Below are 17,787 nucleotides of genomic sequence, written 5' to 3'. Positions count from 1 at the left end.
ACGACTTCCCTAAAGCTGCTGGTCTGGAAGTCCAGCAGTTCATCTAAACAATAGGCACTTAGACTTAAACAGATATACGCGTGTTTGCTATACCATATATCAGTAAGAGCAGATATAACCTCTCTCCTGACCTTAAGTTGTGTGTGCATGCCAGAGTGCTCTGGGAGGCACACAGAGTCTCCACAGACAACTAAGGATCAAACCTCTACCAACATGACATTGATTATAAAACTCTAAGCATATATGAGTAGATATTTCTAAGCATAATGACAATCCACTATATAAACCTGACAGAACTCCTACTCCCTCTCGCACCTACTCCATATCATTCTCCTGAAAAATAAACTTAATGAAACCTTTCTCTTGAACAGATTTTGTGCGCTCCATTCAAACCATAGAAACTATTAAAAGTTATTTACTCTTCTTTCGATTGCTTCATTTGAAGGTCACCACAGCATATTGTCTGCCTCCATCTAACCCTAGCCTTGGCATCCTCCTCTTTCACTCTCCTCTACCACTAGATTCATGAATCTTTGTGGTTTTCCTCCTGCCTTGCCTACTCCAACATAGCCCCTATCCCTCCTCTGTGCATCCCAAACCACATCAGCCTTGATTCTCTAGCTTTGTCTCCAAACTGCTCCACCTGAGCTGTCCCTCTGATGTACTCATTTCTAATTATGTCCATTCTAGTCAGTGAAGACCTTAACATCTTAAGCTCTGTCACCTCCAGCTCAGGCTTGTATCTTTTTGTCAGTGCCACTGTCTCCTAACCATACAGCATGGTAGGTCTCACTACCAGATTGTAAACCGTCCCTTTCAGTCTTACTATGATTTTCTGTCACAAATCACTCACTGTTCATTGCTTTGGATGCTTTACTTCAGATATTGAACAAAGGTCGCATGATGCAAGAAAAAGGTATATTCCTTATAATGACCTAGTTTTTAGTTTGTTTGAGCTAGCTTTTATAATGAAGTACTGTCAATAAGAATTTTTTTTTTTTAGCTTTTTCAACAGTATTTAGTTAGGATTGGGGGAGGCAATATCAGTATTGATTTTGACTATTGAGCTTCACAAAATAAATGTTACTGTATTGTAAAATCAATATTGTGATACTTTGCTTGGTGATACAGTATCAATACAGAGACAGTAAATATTGATACTGATATGATGCAACCTTACTGCATCTACAAAAAAATCTATCCATAAACATGAAAAATGAAAAAACAGTGGCTGACTGGTTATGTATTGAATTATTTCACATTCTGTGACTTCTTGCAACTTCTTGTGACTAGATGGTTGCCCAAAGCTCAAGGGTACTCACAACCCCTTATGATTGCAAGGAGGCAACCTTTCTGCAAACAGTCTCAGTCTGACGAGCAATGACTGCAATCACTTTCTTAGAGATTGTCAAATAATTACTATCTAATCGATAAAAACAGACAGACGTGCCAACATGTTGCCATCAGTCTGAATGAGCCTTTGTAAAATAGTCAGACTGACCTGTCTTCATCGTACAGTGTTAGTATGCTCGATATGCTTGAGAGGTGATAAACTGCAACATGTATTATTACAATACTCAGGACATCACAGAATGTTAAAAATATCAATAATATCATACTGAGAATCAAGTATTGTGATAATATGGAATCACGGGATGTCTGGTGATTCCCACCTTTAATAGTTATACATAAATAAGAGATAAAATGTTTACCTATTTTTCAATTTGTTAAAAACAACATAAAAAACTATAACAAGATACCCTTACTTTTACGGTGTAAGTGAAATCAGGATAAATCTATCTAGGTTACACGAGCTGGTTCAACCTGATGCCATTTATCCTAAAATAAGAACGATCCTTTTCTTCTGATGGCTGGAAATCCTCTATTCTCACTCGGGCCACTGCGCATGCTCTAAGCAAAGAGAGGCGGGCTAGGAGGAGGTGGGTCGACCCGCTGTAGTCGAGTGTGTGTCGGTGTGTGTGTTCGTCTCAACGTAGCACGAAACGTGTCTCCTCTCAGCAAAGACACACAAACGTGAGACGTGCTAGATAACGTTTTTGTTTTTTTTCTTGGTTTTGAAAGTTTTCTTTTTGCCGCCTTAAGATTGTTGCGATTTTATACTATGTATATTAAAACATTCCGCTTGTAAAACGTAATATTTATCCGCCAGGAGCAGCCGACTTCGTTTCTACTAAAGAGTGTCCGCTTCTCCTCCCCTCGATGAAGCGCTGCGATGCCCTCTGATTTTATATCCCTCCTTAGCTCGGATATCGACCTCAATTCCCCCAAATCTCTATACTCTAAAGGTAAGATTTATCTAAAGGAAGGTTACTGTGAGGTCGCTAATCCGTTTTGTCCTTGTCTAATGGGAACTAATATGATTGTCTTGATAGCTCATGTTAAGCTGCTAGCTAGCAATGGTTAGCCTCTTTTCTGCTAGTAGCAAGACTAGCTAGCATAGTTAGTCAGCTCGACTACCCTTGCTGGTTAGTTGTCCATGTCACATGCGTGGAAAAGCATGGTATGTTAGAATAGTAAAGTAAATATAACAACAATTATGTGTGTTTTTTGGTTACACTTGTCATGCAGATTGATGACTAGCATCATTTTAGTTGCCTATATGAGCTAACACAGCTTTGTGAGGTCGCTGCCTACCCACCACATTGTTCCGTGGTTTAAGGTACTTAAGTAGTGCTCGGGTTCTGCAGAGGTGTGTATTTGTGTGTGCGCATATCGCATGGATGGAAAAGTAGTGCATGGCTGTCCTGTGTTTTCTCCTTGTTTGGTTTTAGCGAGTGACAGTCCCTCTGTTGTTTTGGTTTGTTTGGTGGAATTGAGCCAGGGTATCCTCCTCACATTCTCTGGTTTCACTGAAAGAATGCAGTTATTGGCCCTTCAAAGCCTAGAGTGTGCTATTCTGCCTATCAGGATAAGGGGCCCTCTAGTGCCAAAATATATTTTGCCTCTAATATTGCTGCACACTTGTCAGCCAACTGTTATGTTATTATTAGGTGGGTGTTGCTGCATCTCTGGAGTGCAAAACCGTTAACTAATGTTGCATTTAGCTTGGTTAGAGCAGCACTTTGCCTGTAAGTCTGTCTTTTTCCCTTTTTAAACATTGCCTCAATTTAATGTGCAAAGCAACTGTCACTGAATATGCTTACTCTACTCAGGCAGCTATCATGCATTTGCTTGTTTATGAGGGAGGCTTGTATATAAACTATTGATCCTAAAGTGCAAATGTAACATGAGACACAAGAATTTATGCATATTACTTTTGCTAAAAACAATGGTGCTATTTCACCCCTTTGGGTTTTTCCCCTTACATTTTAATCACATTAACAAATATTATTCTTTCCTTTTTTATTTTTTTCAAATATTATTTGTACCCGACTGGGCCTTAACTTGCCTGCTGGTCCCACATCTGTCTGGCTGCTATGTATAGGGTGCTCATGAGCCAGCAGAAAGCTTTGCTCTGTGACCCTGAAATTCTCAGTTGAGACTGCCATATGGTCACACCGTATCACATGATGACTGTTTATTTATATCTCTGTAATTGGGTGTGCGCTCTCACGTTGGGGTCAAGGTAACAGACATGCTCATCAACGATCTATTGGGAGAGCTCATGTATGTCAGACTATGTGGGTGAGTAGAGACAACTGACCAAGCTGCCAGAATATATTGCATTATTTAGTGGGTTCTGTTTGTTTGTTTGTTTTGAGGAAAATGTGAAATCTCAGAAGTTACAAAGAGAAATAGTAACACAGGGTTTACTGAGAAGCAAGCAGGGTCTTACTGGAACCTGGACAGCTCAAGAACTCGTGCCTGATTTTATTACTGCGACAATACACCATAAACATATAACTAATGATCAAGATAGTGATTTTTGGCTATATTTACATAAAAATTATGATTACTTGGAGAGAAACAAAAGTCTCTTCCCCTTTCTCACAGCAGAGAGACTGTTGTTCCTGTGTGAGGAGAGCAAGCCCTCGAGCAAAACTGTAACAGTGTTTTTTGTTTTTTTTGTTTTTTTTCCCCCCCCTTTTGGCTGATTTGAAAAACAATCTGCTAGAGAGAAATGAAAAGTGGCTTCAACCTCGCAAAAAATGAGTTAGCAACAGCAAAGTGAATTGAAACGTAATGAACAGACAGACAAACTGGGATGCTATTTCCAAATCCAAGTGCTGAAATCCCAAAATTGAAAACCAAATACCTACCCAACAGATATACAGATTAGGGCTGCCCAGTTAATTGATCAATCATGAACATGCTTTGATCCCCTACAATTAAATAAACGTGTTCAAGTAATATTAAAAATGTTTGCTTTCCCACACAGTGCAGTGCATTAAAGCCACTGAACTTTTATGGACTACCTGGATGACTAACAGTGCATTAGAAGACAGCCAATGACTGAAATTAAATGTCCAGCACAGCGAAATGTGTAGAGCTTGTCCCCTAAAGTGGAGCATGAGTCGTTGTTTGGAAATGACTCGAATCTAGTCTAAATGACATTAACCTAGAAGAAATTATATGCAAAGAGTGCTGTAGAGTTGTGTCTGCATTGCAAAGCATTACAACCTGGTGATTCAGCCGCATGAAAACACACCACAGACTGGCGTATAATGAATGCACAAAGAATGAGAAAAACGGTGCAGTGGTTGCTAACAAGATCATCCAACACCATCTCAGACGCTCATAAAAGCGCACCTGTACCTTCCTAAAAATTACTTACTTACATACTCGATCATGTCTGTTTGGCCAAAGATAAGTGTCCAGTAATCACAGGACATAAAGAGAGGTCCAGAAAAATTGTCAACATACTTAACAAAAGTTTTGTTCATACCCATCATGCATGTACAGTGAATTGAGTGAAAGACTTTATATTTTGCTTTTAGGAAATCCAGTTAGGCTAGGTGAACAACAATTCACTGCAAATATGTTTTAATTCACAGGAAAGTAGCACGATGTTTAAGTGAAAACACTTATTGTGTTAATTGGTTTTCTCCTCATTCTTACCTTATGTCAGGACACAGATTTTACGTTACTCTCATTACTGTGATTTAAAAAAAAAAGAAGCATGTTTTGTTTGTAGCATATACACAAGGGAGATTTACTTCCACAACACATTTCTCCCACAGGTTACATACAGGATACATTAACCACTTGTCCCTGGCTGCCTTTGCTTTGTGTAATATGTTTACACTCAGTACAGACATTCACTTGTTTCTTTTTAAAGAAAGCAGGCCCTTCTCCCATTGTTATGTCTCTCAGGTATAAATGTAGGCCAATAGTAAACTCTCCCTTGCTTTAGTGTTAATAGCCCTGCCTTCCACTTTAATGACTGCAGTCTTGTGGGTAATTCTTGGCTGTCCTTTAAAGGTAAAGCATGGGCTGACTTCACTACAGTCTAAAGACAGCAGTACTTTCCAGTGAAACCCTTTGAAATATTTAATTTATTACAAGACACTCAATGAAACCATGATTATTGGAAAGTAACGATGCCGTTAAGTGTTGTATAACAAAAAAAGCTTGCAACAGCCTATAGCAACGGGACAACAGTATGCAAGTGCAGCTCTTGCTACTTACTCTATGTTGAATGAAGGCACAGAATCATATTCAATGTTTTTCACGTGCCGCAATATATGATGTATCCTGGTGACTAAGTAAGATGGATGTCAGTTAACTTGTTACTAAAGTTACAAGTAACAACTTTAGTAACAAGTTTCATCTGCTTCTTTCATCTGTGTAAAAATGGTTTACATTAGGATACATTAGCTAAATAATGGCTTCCAAGGAAAAAAAAGACTCAGGGGTGGACAGCGTTTTATTGTTGTTGTTTTTTTTTCAACAGGCCATACCTACTTAGACAAAGTAAGCAAAGGGCTACATACTGGAAACTACATCCAAAGTGCTTTATCATCATTTAAATTAGCGTTCATTGTGCCAATTTTCTGATGTACACCACTGCATAGTCGGCTTTTGAAACAAATCCATTTGAATCGATTGAAAGAACAGTCATTTGCCTTAAGACTCCTTCATTTAATGTTGCCATTATTGATTTCTTTTTTTTGGGGGGGGGGGGGTTGCCTTTGTGTTTCTTACATGCAGAAATTAATAAATAATAACGCCTACACACACCAGGTAGTATCTGTGGCCCCAAGGACTGCTGAGCTTGCAATAAATGGTGAACTATTAATGAAACTGGAGTTAATTTTTCATTCTGTTATGTGCATATCTGTGTATTCATAATTACCTGAGACATTTCCTCTTTGAAATATTCTTTTAAAGCATGCTGCCTCATAACTTTAAATCACAATCAAGTTTGTGTTTGCCTTTACGGTGCACCTTTGGCAGCTTGTTCATAAATGCAGATTGTCTTGTGCAGGAGTAGAAAAGTCAATCATCTCCATATGTTTTCTTTTAATACAATGTCCTTAGAGTTGTTTTTGGACATCAGACAGTGCTAGCTGTTGCTTGGTGTAGAGTGTTGAAATCTCCCCACATGATGCAGGTTTCCGTTTTTTTTTTTTTTTTTGTTTTGTTTTGTTTTATCCTCAAGGACCAGTGAAATTCAGCCTCACTTCCAGAAAGTTATACAGTTTCTCTAGGTGGACAAATGGCAGGTTCAATGGGGACAGGGCACAAGTTAAAGGCCACAGAGCTTCTGTTCTTGAAAGTCGAAATGCGTATGGCATGTATTACATGTAGACTCAGTTTGTACACTGTAGAGACCAGAGACTACTTTTAGCAGCTGATTGTTGCTCAGATATGTAGTTGTCACAAAGTTGCCTACATATATTAGCAGAGGACCATCTTTTGTATGGTATTGTTTAATAATTAATGTGGCCTTGTGGTTTCCCTCTGCTAACATCCACATCCCCATGCATGCTCACCTCTATAGCTACAGCCACAAGCAGAATCCATAAAATTATGATTAGGAGTACAGTACAATCAATTTACACTGTAGAAATGTCGTTTAAGTAATTTTGTTAAACCTTGTTTATCCATCTGAAAGCAAATAAAAATTGTATTGGGCCATTTCTTGCAGTAATTTAAAATTTAAGATAAACCATTAGCTTTAAAAGCCAAAATGGCATTCTTTGTGGTTTAAATGTGGCAAGTAGCTTTTATGTCGCTACTCTGGCTTGACCATATTGTTATGTGTTCAAAACCATAATTAAAGCACCACTGTAGGTTGTGATGCATTCCCCGCCCCTTTTTTTTAACATGAAAAAAACAAACCAAACATGTGCTTGTCTAATAATTTAATTGTTCTAAGTCTAGGTTAAAGTCAGTCCACCTCCTGGCAGGTTAGTGTGCTGCAGGCTACTGTTTGGACAAGCTTATAGATTTGTCCAAACAGACAAAATAAGACCAAAATGTAGTGCAGGAAGTGTATTTTGTGAACTGGAGAGTTAACCTACATTTTAAAACCTATTTTAAAGATTGGTCAGAAAACCTTTAAAGAGGTTTTTATCTGTTTTGACAGATAAAGAGCAGTTCTTCACCCCAGAACACTTATGTGCAGTTTTATAACACTGTCACTAATGTCAGGTATTTTTTTTACCTGATATCATATGCCTGATAAAACATACTTCCCATCCGAATAAGTAACCTAATATGTGGCAAATTGAATTACTCTTGTTACATTTCCCCTTAAACAACGTCTCATGAAATGAAAACGGTATCATTGGGGGACCCTATACAAACGCTTCAAAATGAGTAAAAAATAAATAAACTGAGAATCGTAAACAAAAATATTGTTTAAAAATTAAATAATAGACATAACTTTTTCTTCTGCCCACCTCTTCCTTGTCGTGTGAGCCTTGTCCAGAGAAGGCACAGTCTCTGTGCATCGCTGACAACTGTGGGAGAAATAAACAAAAGATGGCATTTGACTACAAGCACGTGGGTGAAAATCATCCGACGTTAGTGTTCTAGGGTTAAGCACAGGTGACGAATAAAATTAAAGATAATTTTCCTGGAGGCATTTCAGGACAGTGATGACTGACGAGACTGGCTTCAAGGACTTGCAGGAGAAGGTGTGCAACAAAATCCAAACAGCAGCTGTTGACACTACAGCAGTTTCTTAGTATGGCGTTTCCACTAATTGAAGCACTTAGTATACTGTTTCTCACACACATTTAAAATTGAGATAACATTTGTTTTCAAACTTCAGGATTTTTTGTATATGCTGCAAAACGGCTTCTAAGCCCACAGAGTCTGTTTAAGAAGTAAAAATAACATTTTCTGGTTTTCCTGAAAAAGTGAATCTATCACCCAGCTTTAATCAGCGCTACTCGTTTGATGTTGTTATCTTTGTAAAGGTATACAGAGCGGTTCCGCCACTGGAGGTTTATATACAAATGGGAAGCTTAAAAAAGAAGCCCAGGTAGCCACAGAGCTGCACTCTTGGGGAAAGTGACATTTTCACCTACAGAAAGCTTGTTTGGTTTTGAAAGTTATACTTTTGGATAGATTAAATAAGTGAGGTGCAGGTTTATGCAGGGGTGTAGACGCACAACTTCTGCTGGATTTAAATTTAAACAGGAACATTCAAATGAAATTGATTCCAGCAGAATATTTGTTTTACCACATTCATTTTAATTTAATAATTGCCAGAAGCCAAAATTGTACATGAAAATAAAAGCCCTACTAAACATTATGGCTGTTGGACTCTCTCAACAAAGCATTTGAAAATCCTGCTGTTTAGTTGATGGATTATTATGAGCATTTTTTTTTTTTTTTTGCTTTAGATGGAATTTTAAATTCAAAGAAAATAGAGAATAAATGGGAGAAAACAATAGGGCTCCAATTAATCATTTTTATTTCAAGTCTCCATGAGCACAAGCCACAGCACGGTTTGAATATAGAAGCACTCTTTTGCATATACTGCACACCGTAAACTGGAAAGTGTGCTTAAAAAATAAAAATTAAATCGCTGACAGCACTCCAATCTGCATTTATGAACCTGAAGTGATTGACTCAATAACAATGTGTGGTTATTGGCCTGTGTCACAAGATAATTGAATCTTGTGTGTTTCTCAACCTGATATTTGTGCACATTTAAACAAATTTGTGCTGCAGGTAAACATGCTAATCATTATTGTTGGCTTTTATGATTCATAAAAGACTCCTTAAAATGCTTCTGATTTGAAAACATTTCTTGGGTAGGTTTCCCATCACGAGCAAATCCTTTAGGCTTAAACTGCACTGTGGTGAACTTTTAGAGGGGTAATTTAGTAGAGCTCTGAGTTGTAGTCAAGCAGATTATACGATTCTGTAAAGTTTATTTCTAATAAACAACCATTTGTAGTGCATGTGTGCTGTTTTTTTTTTGTTTTTTTTTAAAGAAAAAATCCTAGGAACAATGAACCCTTTTACAGTTTGACTTTCTGTGGTTGTTTTGTGTTGCTGTGTGACCAGCAAGCACCCAGAGAGAACGGGTGATTTATACCCCTTTCAGGCCAACAGTGACATTCTTTAACACAGTGTGGACTCCTTTTGATCTGTCCAGTACATGTAAGCCTTTTGCCAACCTTGGCAAGAGGGTACCCAGCTTAGTGAATAGCAATTTTTGTCCTTTGTTTTTTATTATGTGCTGCTCTTTTTTTTTTTTGCTACTCCTGCACATGTGTTGGGAGTCTATGAAGAGAACATTTGTTTGCATGTGATTGAATACTGAAGCATATACATTATAGGGCTGTGCGATATGACCAAAATCTCATATCCTGATATTAAGACATCGATCGTCCGATAATGATATAAATCACAAAAATTTAACATTTTCTATAAATTCTGTGAATCTCGGGCAGCTCGACTTGCGTGAAGTGTTTCCAGTTGGGCGTCGCGTACCTGGAGTCGAGTGTTTTAACTGATGCATGAAACTATACATTTTTAGACATAAGTTGTAACGGCCGCCGTTTTCTTTGTGAGTATTTATTACACAGCGTGCTGCAGGGAAAAGCCTGTTCTAACATTTGAGTCTAAGGTTTATTTTTTTTAGCACCGCTCTTTTTTGCTTCTCATCCGTAAACACTCTGTATCTTTCACGTGATTCAGTTTATTTTGAAAAGTCTCAACAGGATCTTGAGCTTTATTGTGAAATGTTTATGTGGAACAAGCAGACACGCGGTGGTTTTACCGTCGTTGTTGCTAACGACAACGCATAAAAACAAACGCTTGTCTGTCTGTAGTGTGGTTATATTAAATATAAGAGAAAGTGAGAACTTTAAGAAATTAATATAGCAACTACAGTGACCATCAAAATAATGAAAAAATATTGCCGTAAACAGTTTATTTTGCAACACCACGAAACAAACGATAGCGTAAAATTAAACGATAGACGTTTCTATATCGTCATCCGATATATATCGTTATATCGAACAGCCCTAATACATGGGTTCAAAGCAGGTGACAGCACATGTTCAGTGGACCCACTATGCATGCTTCTATTGTTCATAGGGATACTAGTTAAGGCTGAGGTCATGTCTCGTTGTCAGTCAATCTGTAATGCAATCAGCAACAAAGACTCACTTTCTTCATGCCACGCACCACAGGCAAAGATTGAGGGCTGTTGTGATATTCGTGCACACGATTGGACTGTTGCTGGCAGTCTCTGAAGCTCGCTGTGAACAGGTTCACTGAAATCCACGTTTTATTTTTCTAGCTGCACAGGAAACTGATCTCACCGAGATCTGTGAAATACAGTGGGGCAAAAAAGTATTTAGTCAGCCACCGATTGTGCAAGTTCCCCCACTTAAAATGATGACAGAGGTCAGTAATTTGCACCAGAGGTACACTTCAACTGTGAGAGACAGAATGTGAAAAAAAAATCCATGAATTCACATGGTAGGATTTGTAAAGAATTTATTCGTAAATCAGGGTGGAAAATAAGTATTTGGTCACCTCAAACAAGGAAAATCCCTGGCTCTCACAGACCTGTAACGTCTTCTGTAAGAAGCTTTTCTGTCCCCCACTCGTTACCTGTATGAATGGCACCTGTTTGACCTCATCATCTGTATAAAAGACACCTGTCCACAGCCTCAACCAGTCAGACTCCAAACTCCGCCATGGCCAAGACCAAAGAGCTTTCGAAGGACACCAGGAAAAGAATTGTAGACCTGCACCATACTGGGAAGAGTGAATCTACAATAGGCAAGCAGCTTGGTGTGAAAAAATCAACTGTGGGAGCAATCATCAGAAAATGGAAGACATACAAGACCACTGATAATCTCCCTCGATCTGGGGCTCCACGCAAGATCTCATCCCGTGGGGTCAAAATGATCATGAGAACGGTGAGCAAAGATCCCAGAACCACACGGGGGGACCTGGTGAATGACCTGCAGAGAGCTGGGACCAAAGTAACAAAGGTCACCATCAGTAACACACTACAACGGCAGGGAATCAAATCCCGCAGTGCCAGATGTGTTCCGCTGCTGAAGCCAGTGCATGTCCAGGCCCGTCTGAAGTTTGCCAGAGAGCACATGGATGATACAGCAGAGGATTGGGAGAATGTCATGTGGTCAGATGAAACCAAAGTAGAACTTTTTGGTCTAAACTCAACTCGTCGTGTTTGGAGGAAGAAGAATACTGAGTTGCATCCCAAGAACACCATACCTACTGTGAAGCATGGGGGTGGAAACATCATGCTATGGGGCTGTTTTTCTGCCAAGGGGACAGGACGACTGATCCGTGTTAAGGACAGAATGAATGGGGCCAAGTATCGTGAGATTTTGAGCCAAAACCTCCTTCCATCAGTGAGAACTTTGAAGATGAAACGAGGCTGGGTCTTCCAACATGACAATGATCCAAAACACACCGCCCGGGCAACAAAGGAGTGGCACCGTAAGAAGCATTTGAAAGTCCTGGAGTGGCCTAGCCAGTCTCCAGACCTCAACCCCATAGAAAATCTGTGGCGGGAGTTGAAAGTCCGTGTTGCTCGGCGACAGCCCCAAAACATCACTGCTCTTGAGAAGATCTGCATGGAGGAATGGGCCAAAATACCAGCTACTGTGTGTGCAAACCTGGTAAAGACCTATAGTAAACGTTTGACCTCTGTTATTGCCAACAAAGGTTATGTTACAAAGTATTGAGTTGTATTTTTGTTATTGACCAAATACTTATTTTCCACCCTGATTTATGAATAAATTCTTTACAAATCCTACCATGTGAATTCATGGATTTTTTTTTCACATTCTGTCTCTCACAGTTGAAGTGTACCTCTGGTGCAAATTACTGACCTCTGTCATCATTTTAAGTGGGGGAACTTGCACAATCGGTGGCTGACTAAATACTTTTTTGCCCCACTGTATCACAGCTCTTTCTATATTTGTTAAGAAAAAGAGATGAAACTTTCTCTGGCCTTTTGACATTTAGATTGTGCTATTCATTCAGCAGTGCTGTAAGGGGATTTGATGCAAACAATAGCAGATTTTATTTGTTCATTGTGTGAACTTTGGTGATGCATTGCCACCAGCTCAGCACCATCACTGACATCACAGAAGTGCAAGATCATGTGTCTTGTCAGCGTCATCGCTCTGTTGGGAACAAAATCATAGGCAAGTGTTAGATGACTACTACGCATCCTTGGTGCTGTCGATGCAAAGCTGAAATATCCATATCAAGGTGTTGATAGGTGCCTGTTTCTAAGCAACCGCACTACCTAATCATGTGTTTATCTAGCATCCGATCTGATTTATTCCAGTGTGGCTGCAGTGGTCGTTATGTCTACAAGGAATCATGTTGCCATTAAATATCTTCATGACTCTGTGGGTTTTATTACACCAAACCCCACGGGAGGCTAATTTAGTTCATCATAAGATACCCTGTGTTGTGCTAGTGTTGACTGCAGAATTTGTAAGAGATGTGGGAGGATTGCAGTATTGCTTCCACTTGTCTTCGAAAAGCAAAAGAGGAAACAACCAGTTTTGGTGAGATACTGCAGGAGTTTTGTTTTTGCCATGAAGCTTGCATTAGTGGAAGTGAAATTGACTGTTGGCAAGGTTCTATTTTGCGAAGAATTGTGACGATTTCTAGAACTAAGCTCCAGCGGTTGTATTATTACTTGGACTGTGCTTGAGAGCAGTTCTGCATTAGCTTCAGTTTGAGGCTAAGACGGCTGCCTTATGCAACCCTTGAGGCCTTGTTTTCAGTAGAATAAGTTAGGACATTGTGTGCTTCATGTTTCCAGGGTTAAATTGTGACAACACCTATTTGAGTTAACTGGCAATAAAGGCAGGTGGGTTTTTTTGTTCTATTTTTAAAAAGTTGGGAGCAGTTGTGACTTGAAGGTTGCTATTTTCATCATGGTCCACCGTTCCTAACAGGTTAAAAGGAAACCTGCTGAAAATGGGTATTTAAAAACAGAATATTTTCATCTAAGAAGAGCGGGTATGGATCTTTTTTTTAGTTGCATTGTCCTCTAATTACCAATAATCTCATTTATTTTTCAGAAACTAATTTGTATTCTCCTGCTCATCCTTTATGGCAGAGTCGGTATATGACCTCCTCCCCAAAGAACTCCAGCTCCAGCCGTCGTCCACCCAGACAGACCCACCCACCATGAGCCAGAATAGTGGGGGAGAGGCGGGACCTCCCCCCTCTGCAGCCTTGGCGTCAGGTGAGCTACCTGCTCAGTCCATGAAAACCATGATCTGGGATCAGTTTCTCTGTAACAAACTATTACCCAAGTCAGCAGGGGTAAAGAAATGTGGCCTTGTGTGAGTGACTGGGGGCAACTTCACCCTTTCATCAGTTTCCGAGGCAAGATTTGTGACTAAAGGAGATTTATATAGGCTAGTGTGTATTAAGAATTTCAAAACTGCTGACATGAGGATACATGGTTATTATGTGTCAGCTGGGCCCCATGTTATACAAGGGTACAGCACCAACAAGTCAGTCGGGGTTTAGTTCTAAAGCCCTTCTGTGCAGCTAAACACAGGATTTATTCAAATATATGTTGTAACTTTAACATTTTCCAATATTATACCGTATTGATGTCTGTTGTGTTGTTGTCTGTCAGCATCTTTTACTGTTAGTGGTGGGCGATCCTGTTAACTAGCAGCAGCATGGAAAGTGACGTTGCTTATGAAGCCTGACTTGACACTCGCTGTTTTCGGGCCTAGTGAAAAATTTCAACACCCTTAGCACCTGATGTGAAGATATCATTTAACTCCACACAGCTGTGTGCTAAGTAGTGTTGTGTACTTTGGTACAGAGGCTGGAGGCAGTGTTGACAGTATCTTAAACAATGGAGTTGAAGCTGCTCTGAACCAACTCTACAGTGGCAACATTTTAACCTCTCAATGTTTTGATTTTTTTAGAGTGTTAATAAAAACATTTCAAAACATATCAAGCACCATAACAGCACTTTACCTTTTATATTCACCCACTCTACAAACACACCTCCACCACCTCACTTAACCAGTTCACAGTATAAATCTAAATCTCTAAAAATATATATATATTTATGTAGTGTTTTAGACTAATGTCTTAACTGGTCATTTAACACTCTTTGTGGCCAGGTTCCTGAAAGCGTGGCCCACAGGCCAGGGACGGCAATTTTATGCGCCTTTTGAGTGTGACCAGGAAAAAGTGTTCTGCCGTTCATGTTATTCAATGACAGTTCAGATCATTTATTGTATGTATTATGTATTATAGCTGAGCAGATAAATACCAATTTGAATTCCCCTGTTTTCGCCATCACAGCAGACTCAACCTTTGCATCTTTGACAACAAACACCAGCTACATGTACAGCTACATCAAAATTTGAAATTCAGAATGCAGCGTTTGCATGCTGACATGGCCTCTTATTTATTGTTTCACCGATGATTTGGGTTTCTTTTTTTATAACTTTTTGACGCTTGTACTAAATTTTATTTTTCCCTTGGCTCTCAATGTAAATTAAAAAAAACCCATCAGATTGTCTCAGCTTTACAGATCCAAATCATCTCCTACAACATCCCTCATGTTATGACGTTATATAGTGTTTTAAAGTTGGCATATTGCATTTCACGTTTTCAATTTCTTTCGCTTTATTTGAGTATTGCCCTCCCTATAGTTTGAGTTTTAAATGCTTTTAACAAAAGTAAAAGAGATGCATCTGTTGCACCGTGAACTGTGCACAAGTGTTTGACTCTCATGTTACAGAGTTGCTAACATTTTCACTAATTACAATGGTTTAGTCTACTCATGAAACAGTGAAGTTGCCCCAGCAAACGTTGGACTGTATTTTTGAATATCACTTATCAAAAGCAAAGAAAATGGCCTGATCTTGGATCATGGTGCATTTTGATGTTCTTGACATCAGTTAAAACTGTGAAGAATTCTAGTCATGGTTTTCATCTAAAAAGCAAACTAACCGGTGAACAATCATGTTGGAGAGAGCGCGCTTTTTCTTTTTTCTTTTTTAACGCTGCCTTTTTACTATCATGTCTGACCCAGCTGGCCCTAAGCAGTGCTGATCAAAAGCATGACTCATGTGATGTCTTTTAGATCATCATTAACCAAACAAACGTGCTTCCGAGTGTCTATAAATGATAAACTTCAAAAGATACTCCTTCCTTCAGTATATTAACTCATCCAGTTTACTGATTGACAGAAGTTAAGTCTTGAATGATCAGCTCTCTTGTTGCTCATTGGCTGTCTCGTTTTTATTGCAGGAAGTGCCCTCTGAGGCAGGGAGTGTCTGCATATAAAATGGTCTGCAGTTCACTGCTCCATAGGTCAGAGGCTTGTTTATTCTGTCTCCATGGCTACGCTCAGTCCCAACCAAATATTCCAATTGGCATGCGCAAACTACTGTTTACTATTGAATGCACATTGCACAAACTCTACTGTAAACCTGGCAAATTAAATTTGGCGCCACATTATCAGCTTGCAAATTTGGCTGTACAAGAAAGTTTGACCAGATTTTGTTATTTTTCTTTCTGGCAATGTGTATGTAACAATTTGTAGCTTGCTTTTGTTTTTGTAAACAAGGCATGTCAGTTTTGTCACATTGATTTTTAATCAGAGGTTTTGTAGGAAATCAAAACATTGTGGGACCTATAGTACCCTTCTCAACTTTAACTTCAGAACATTTGGTCAGTGCTTGACAGCTCTCGCATGCACAGTGAGAGCACATAACCCACAACAGTTTGTTGAAATTAGAGTTGGGAAGAGGGGAAATCTATACAAATCATGCACAAATTCAGCTGCTTGAATGGGACTGCTAGCCTGCTATGTGGTGAACATCTGTCCTAACTTTTATATCTATATGCACTACTACAGATGCCACCTCTTCCACCTCCAGCCCTTCTGCCTCTTCCTCCCTCGCCATAGGCGTTACATCCTCTGGCCCCTCTACCTCATCGTCAGACCATCTCAAGGTTGCCCAGCATCTCCACTCCAGCGGAGGAGATGGCGCTGGTGTTTCAGAGATGCAAGGTGCGGAGGGTGCCCCCAACAGAAGCAGCAGTGGAGCAAACGCTACAGTAGGGGATGTAGGGCCGGGAGGGTTGCCGGGGCTAGGAGTCCAGCAGCCCCAGAACACTCCATCAAAGCGAAGGACTGTGTTGAGCATATCCCCACCACCTGAGGATCTGTTTGATGACAGCCAGATGTCTTGCCAAGAGGAACCTACCATATCTGGTGCACCAGGTCCCGACTCGGAGCAAAGCAGCAGCATGTGGGCCGATGATTCTGTCTCGAACTTCAGTTTGATCAGCTCCATCTCCTACAATGACAACACGGAGGTGCCACGCAAGTCTAGAAAACGTACTCCTCGCCAGCGGCCCGGTCCCAAGCCTGCTCCTCCAGAAGACAGCATGGATGTGTTTGATGCTGACAGCGCCAAAGCGCCTCACTATGTGCTATCCCAGCTGGGCACAGATAAGACCAGTTCCATATCCAGGTATGGTGACACTTACTAGAGTACATTCTGTCTCTTTAGGTCAGAGTGCCTCTCCCCTTTGTAGGAATACATTAAGGTCGATTAAAGTTGTGCTTGGGGTAATTGGATTCTTGGATGTCACGCTAATGTCATCATCATTTTTTGTCCTCTGCAGCTCTCTCGAGTCAGGAACTGCAGTGAAAGGTGGGTCACTGTCTGCTCAGTTCCCTCAGAGGAGTGATGGGAAGGAGCTAAAGATCCTGGTGCAGCCAGAGACCCAGCACAGAGCTCGCTATCTGACTGAGGGCAGCAGAGGTTCTGTCAAAGATCGTACACAACAAGGATTCCCCACTGTCAAGGTTGGAGTACAAAAGCTTCCAGTAGCTTCTTAAAAAACGAAATATTACCACCTAAGGAAGAAGCTGCCGAATAAGATCGATCGAATATAACCAATACACTGAGTGTGGAGTACTGCACGAGAAAGATTGTACAAGCACTGCCCACGTGCTTGTTTCCTTTCTCCTATTTCAATAGCTGGCATTTAACATGGATAACCTACTTGTCTCTTTGATTTCATTTCTTTTTTTTAATTATTTTTTTTTAAATCAACAGTAAATCCAGTACTCGCACTGCAAACAACCAAACAAGTACCTTTACCTCTTGATGATAAATCAGGGTAGGGATAGTGAATGACTAGTGATTGCCTTGTATTCATTATTAAAGTAATAAATTCTTGACATCGCTCTTGAATGGCTCAGTGGTTATGAACAGATCACATGCTTCTTTTGTACCATGAATAATGCTCACAGATAAATGATTGCGTTGATTGGCAAATGATTAAAACTTTTATATTTAACTGAAAATCTTTCAGGGCTGAGGTGTTTTTTGTTTGTTTTGGGTTTTTTATTAG

The 17,787-nt window shown here is 39.8% G+C and overlaps 1 protein-coding gene across 2 annotated transcripts in view; it reads left to right on the top strand.

Moving 5' to 3' along the window:
* Nucleotides 1–1,948: 1,948 nt before the first annotated feature.
* The window catches only part of nfat5a (nuclear factor of activated T cells 5a), a 26,452-nt gene continuing 10,613 nt past the window's right edge, over nucleotides 1,949–17,787 (top strand). Inside the window, exons 1-4 of one of the 2 annotated variants that reach the window (XM_006789490.2) lie at nucleotides 1,949–2,306; nucleotides 13,496–13,624; nucleotides 16,277–16,898; nucleotides 17,053–17,236. In XM_006789490.2, coding sequence (XP_006789553.2) covers nucleotides 2,234–2,306; nucleotides 13,496–13,624; nucleotides 16,277–16,898; nucleotides 17,053–17,236 — 1,008 coding nt within the window. In that variant the 5' untranslated portion in view covers nucleotides 1,949–2,233. Of the gene's footprint in view, nucleotides 2,307–13,495; nucleotides 13,625–15,795; nucleotides 16,090–16,276; nucleotides 16,899–17,052; nucleotides 17,237–17,787 lie in introns of those variants that run through there. The other variant, XM_006789491.3, reaches the window with a different exon arrangement.

This window comes from Neolamprologus brichardi, chromosome 7 (genome assembly GCF_056152115.1).
Source record: "Neolamprologus brichardi isolate AB-2024 chromosome 7, ASM5615211v1, whole genome shotgun sequence".
Taxonomy (NCBI): Eukaryota; Metazoa; Chordata; class Actinopteri; order Cichliformes; family Cichlidae; genus Neolamprologus; species Neolamprologus brichardi.
The sequence above is the reverse complement of the archived record's forward strand: the minus strand, read 5'-3'. Positions and strand labels throughout refer to the sequence as shown.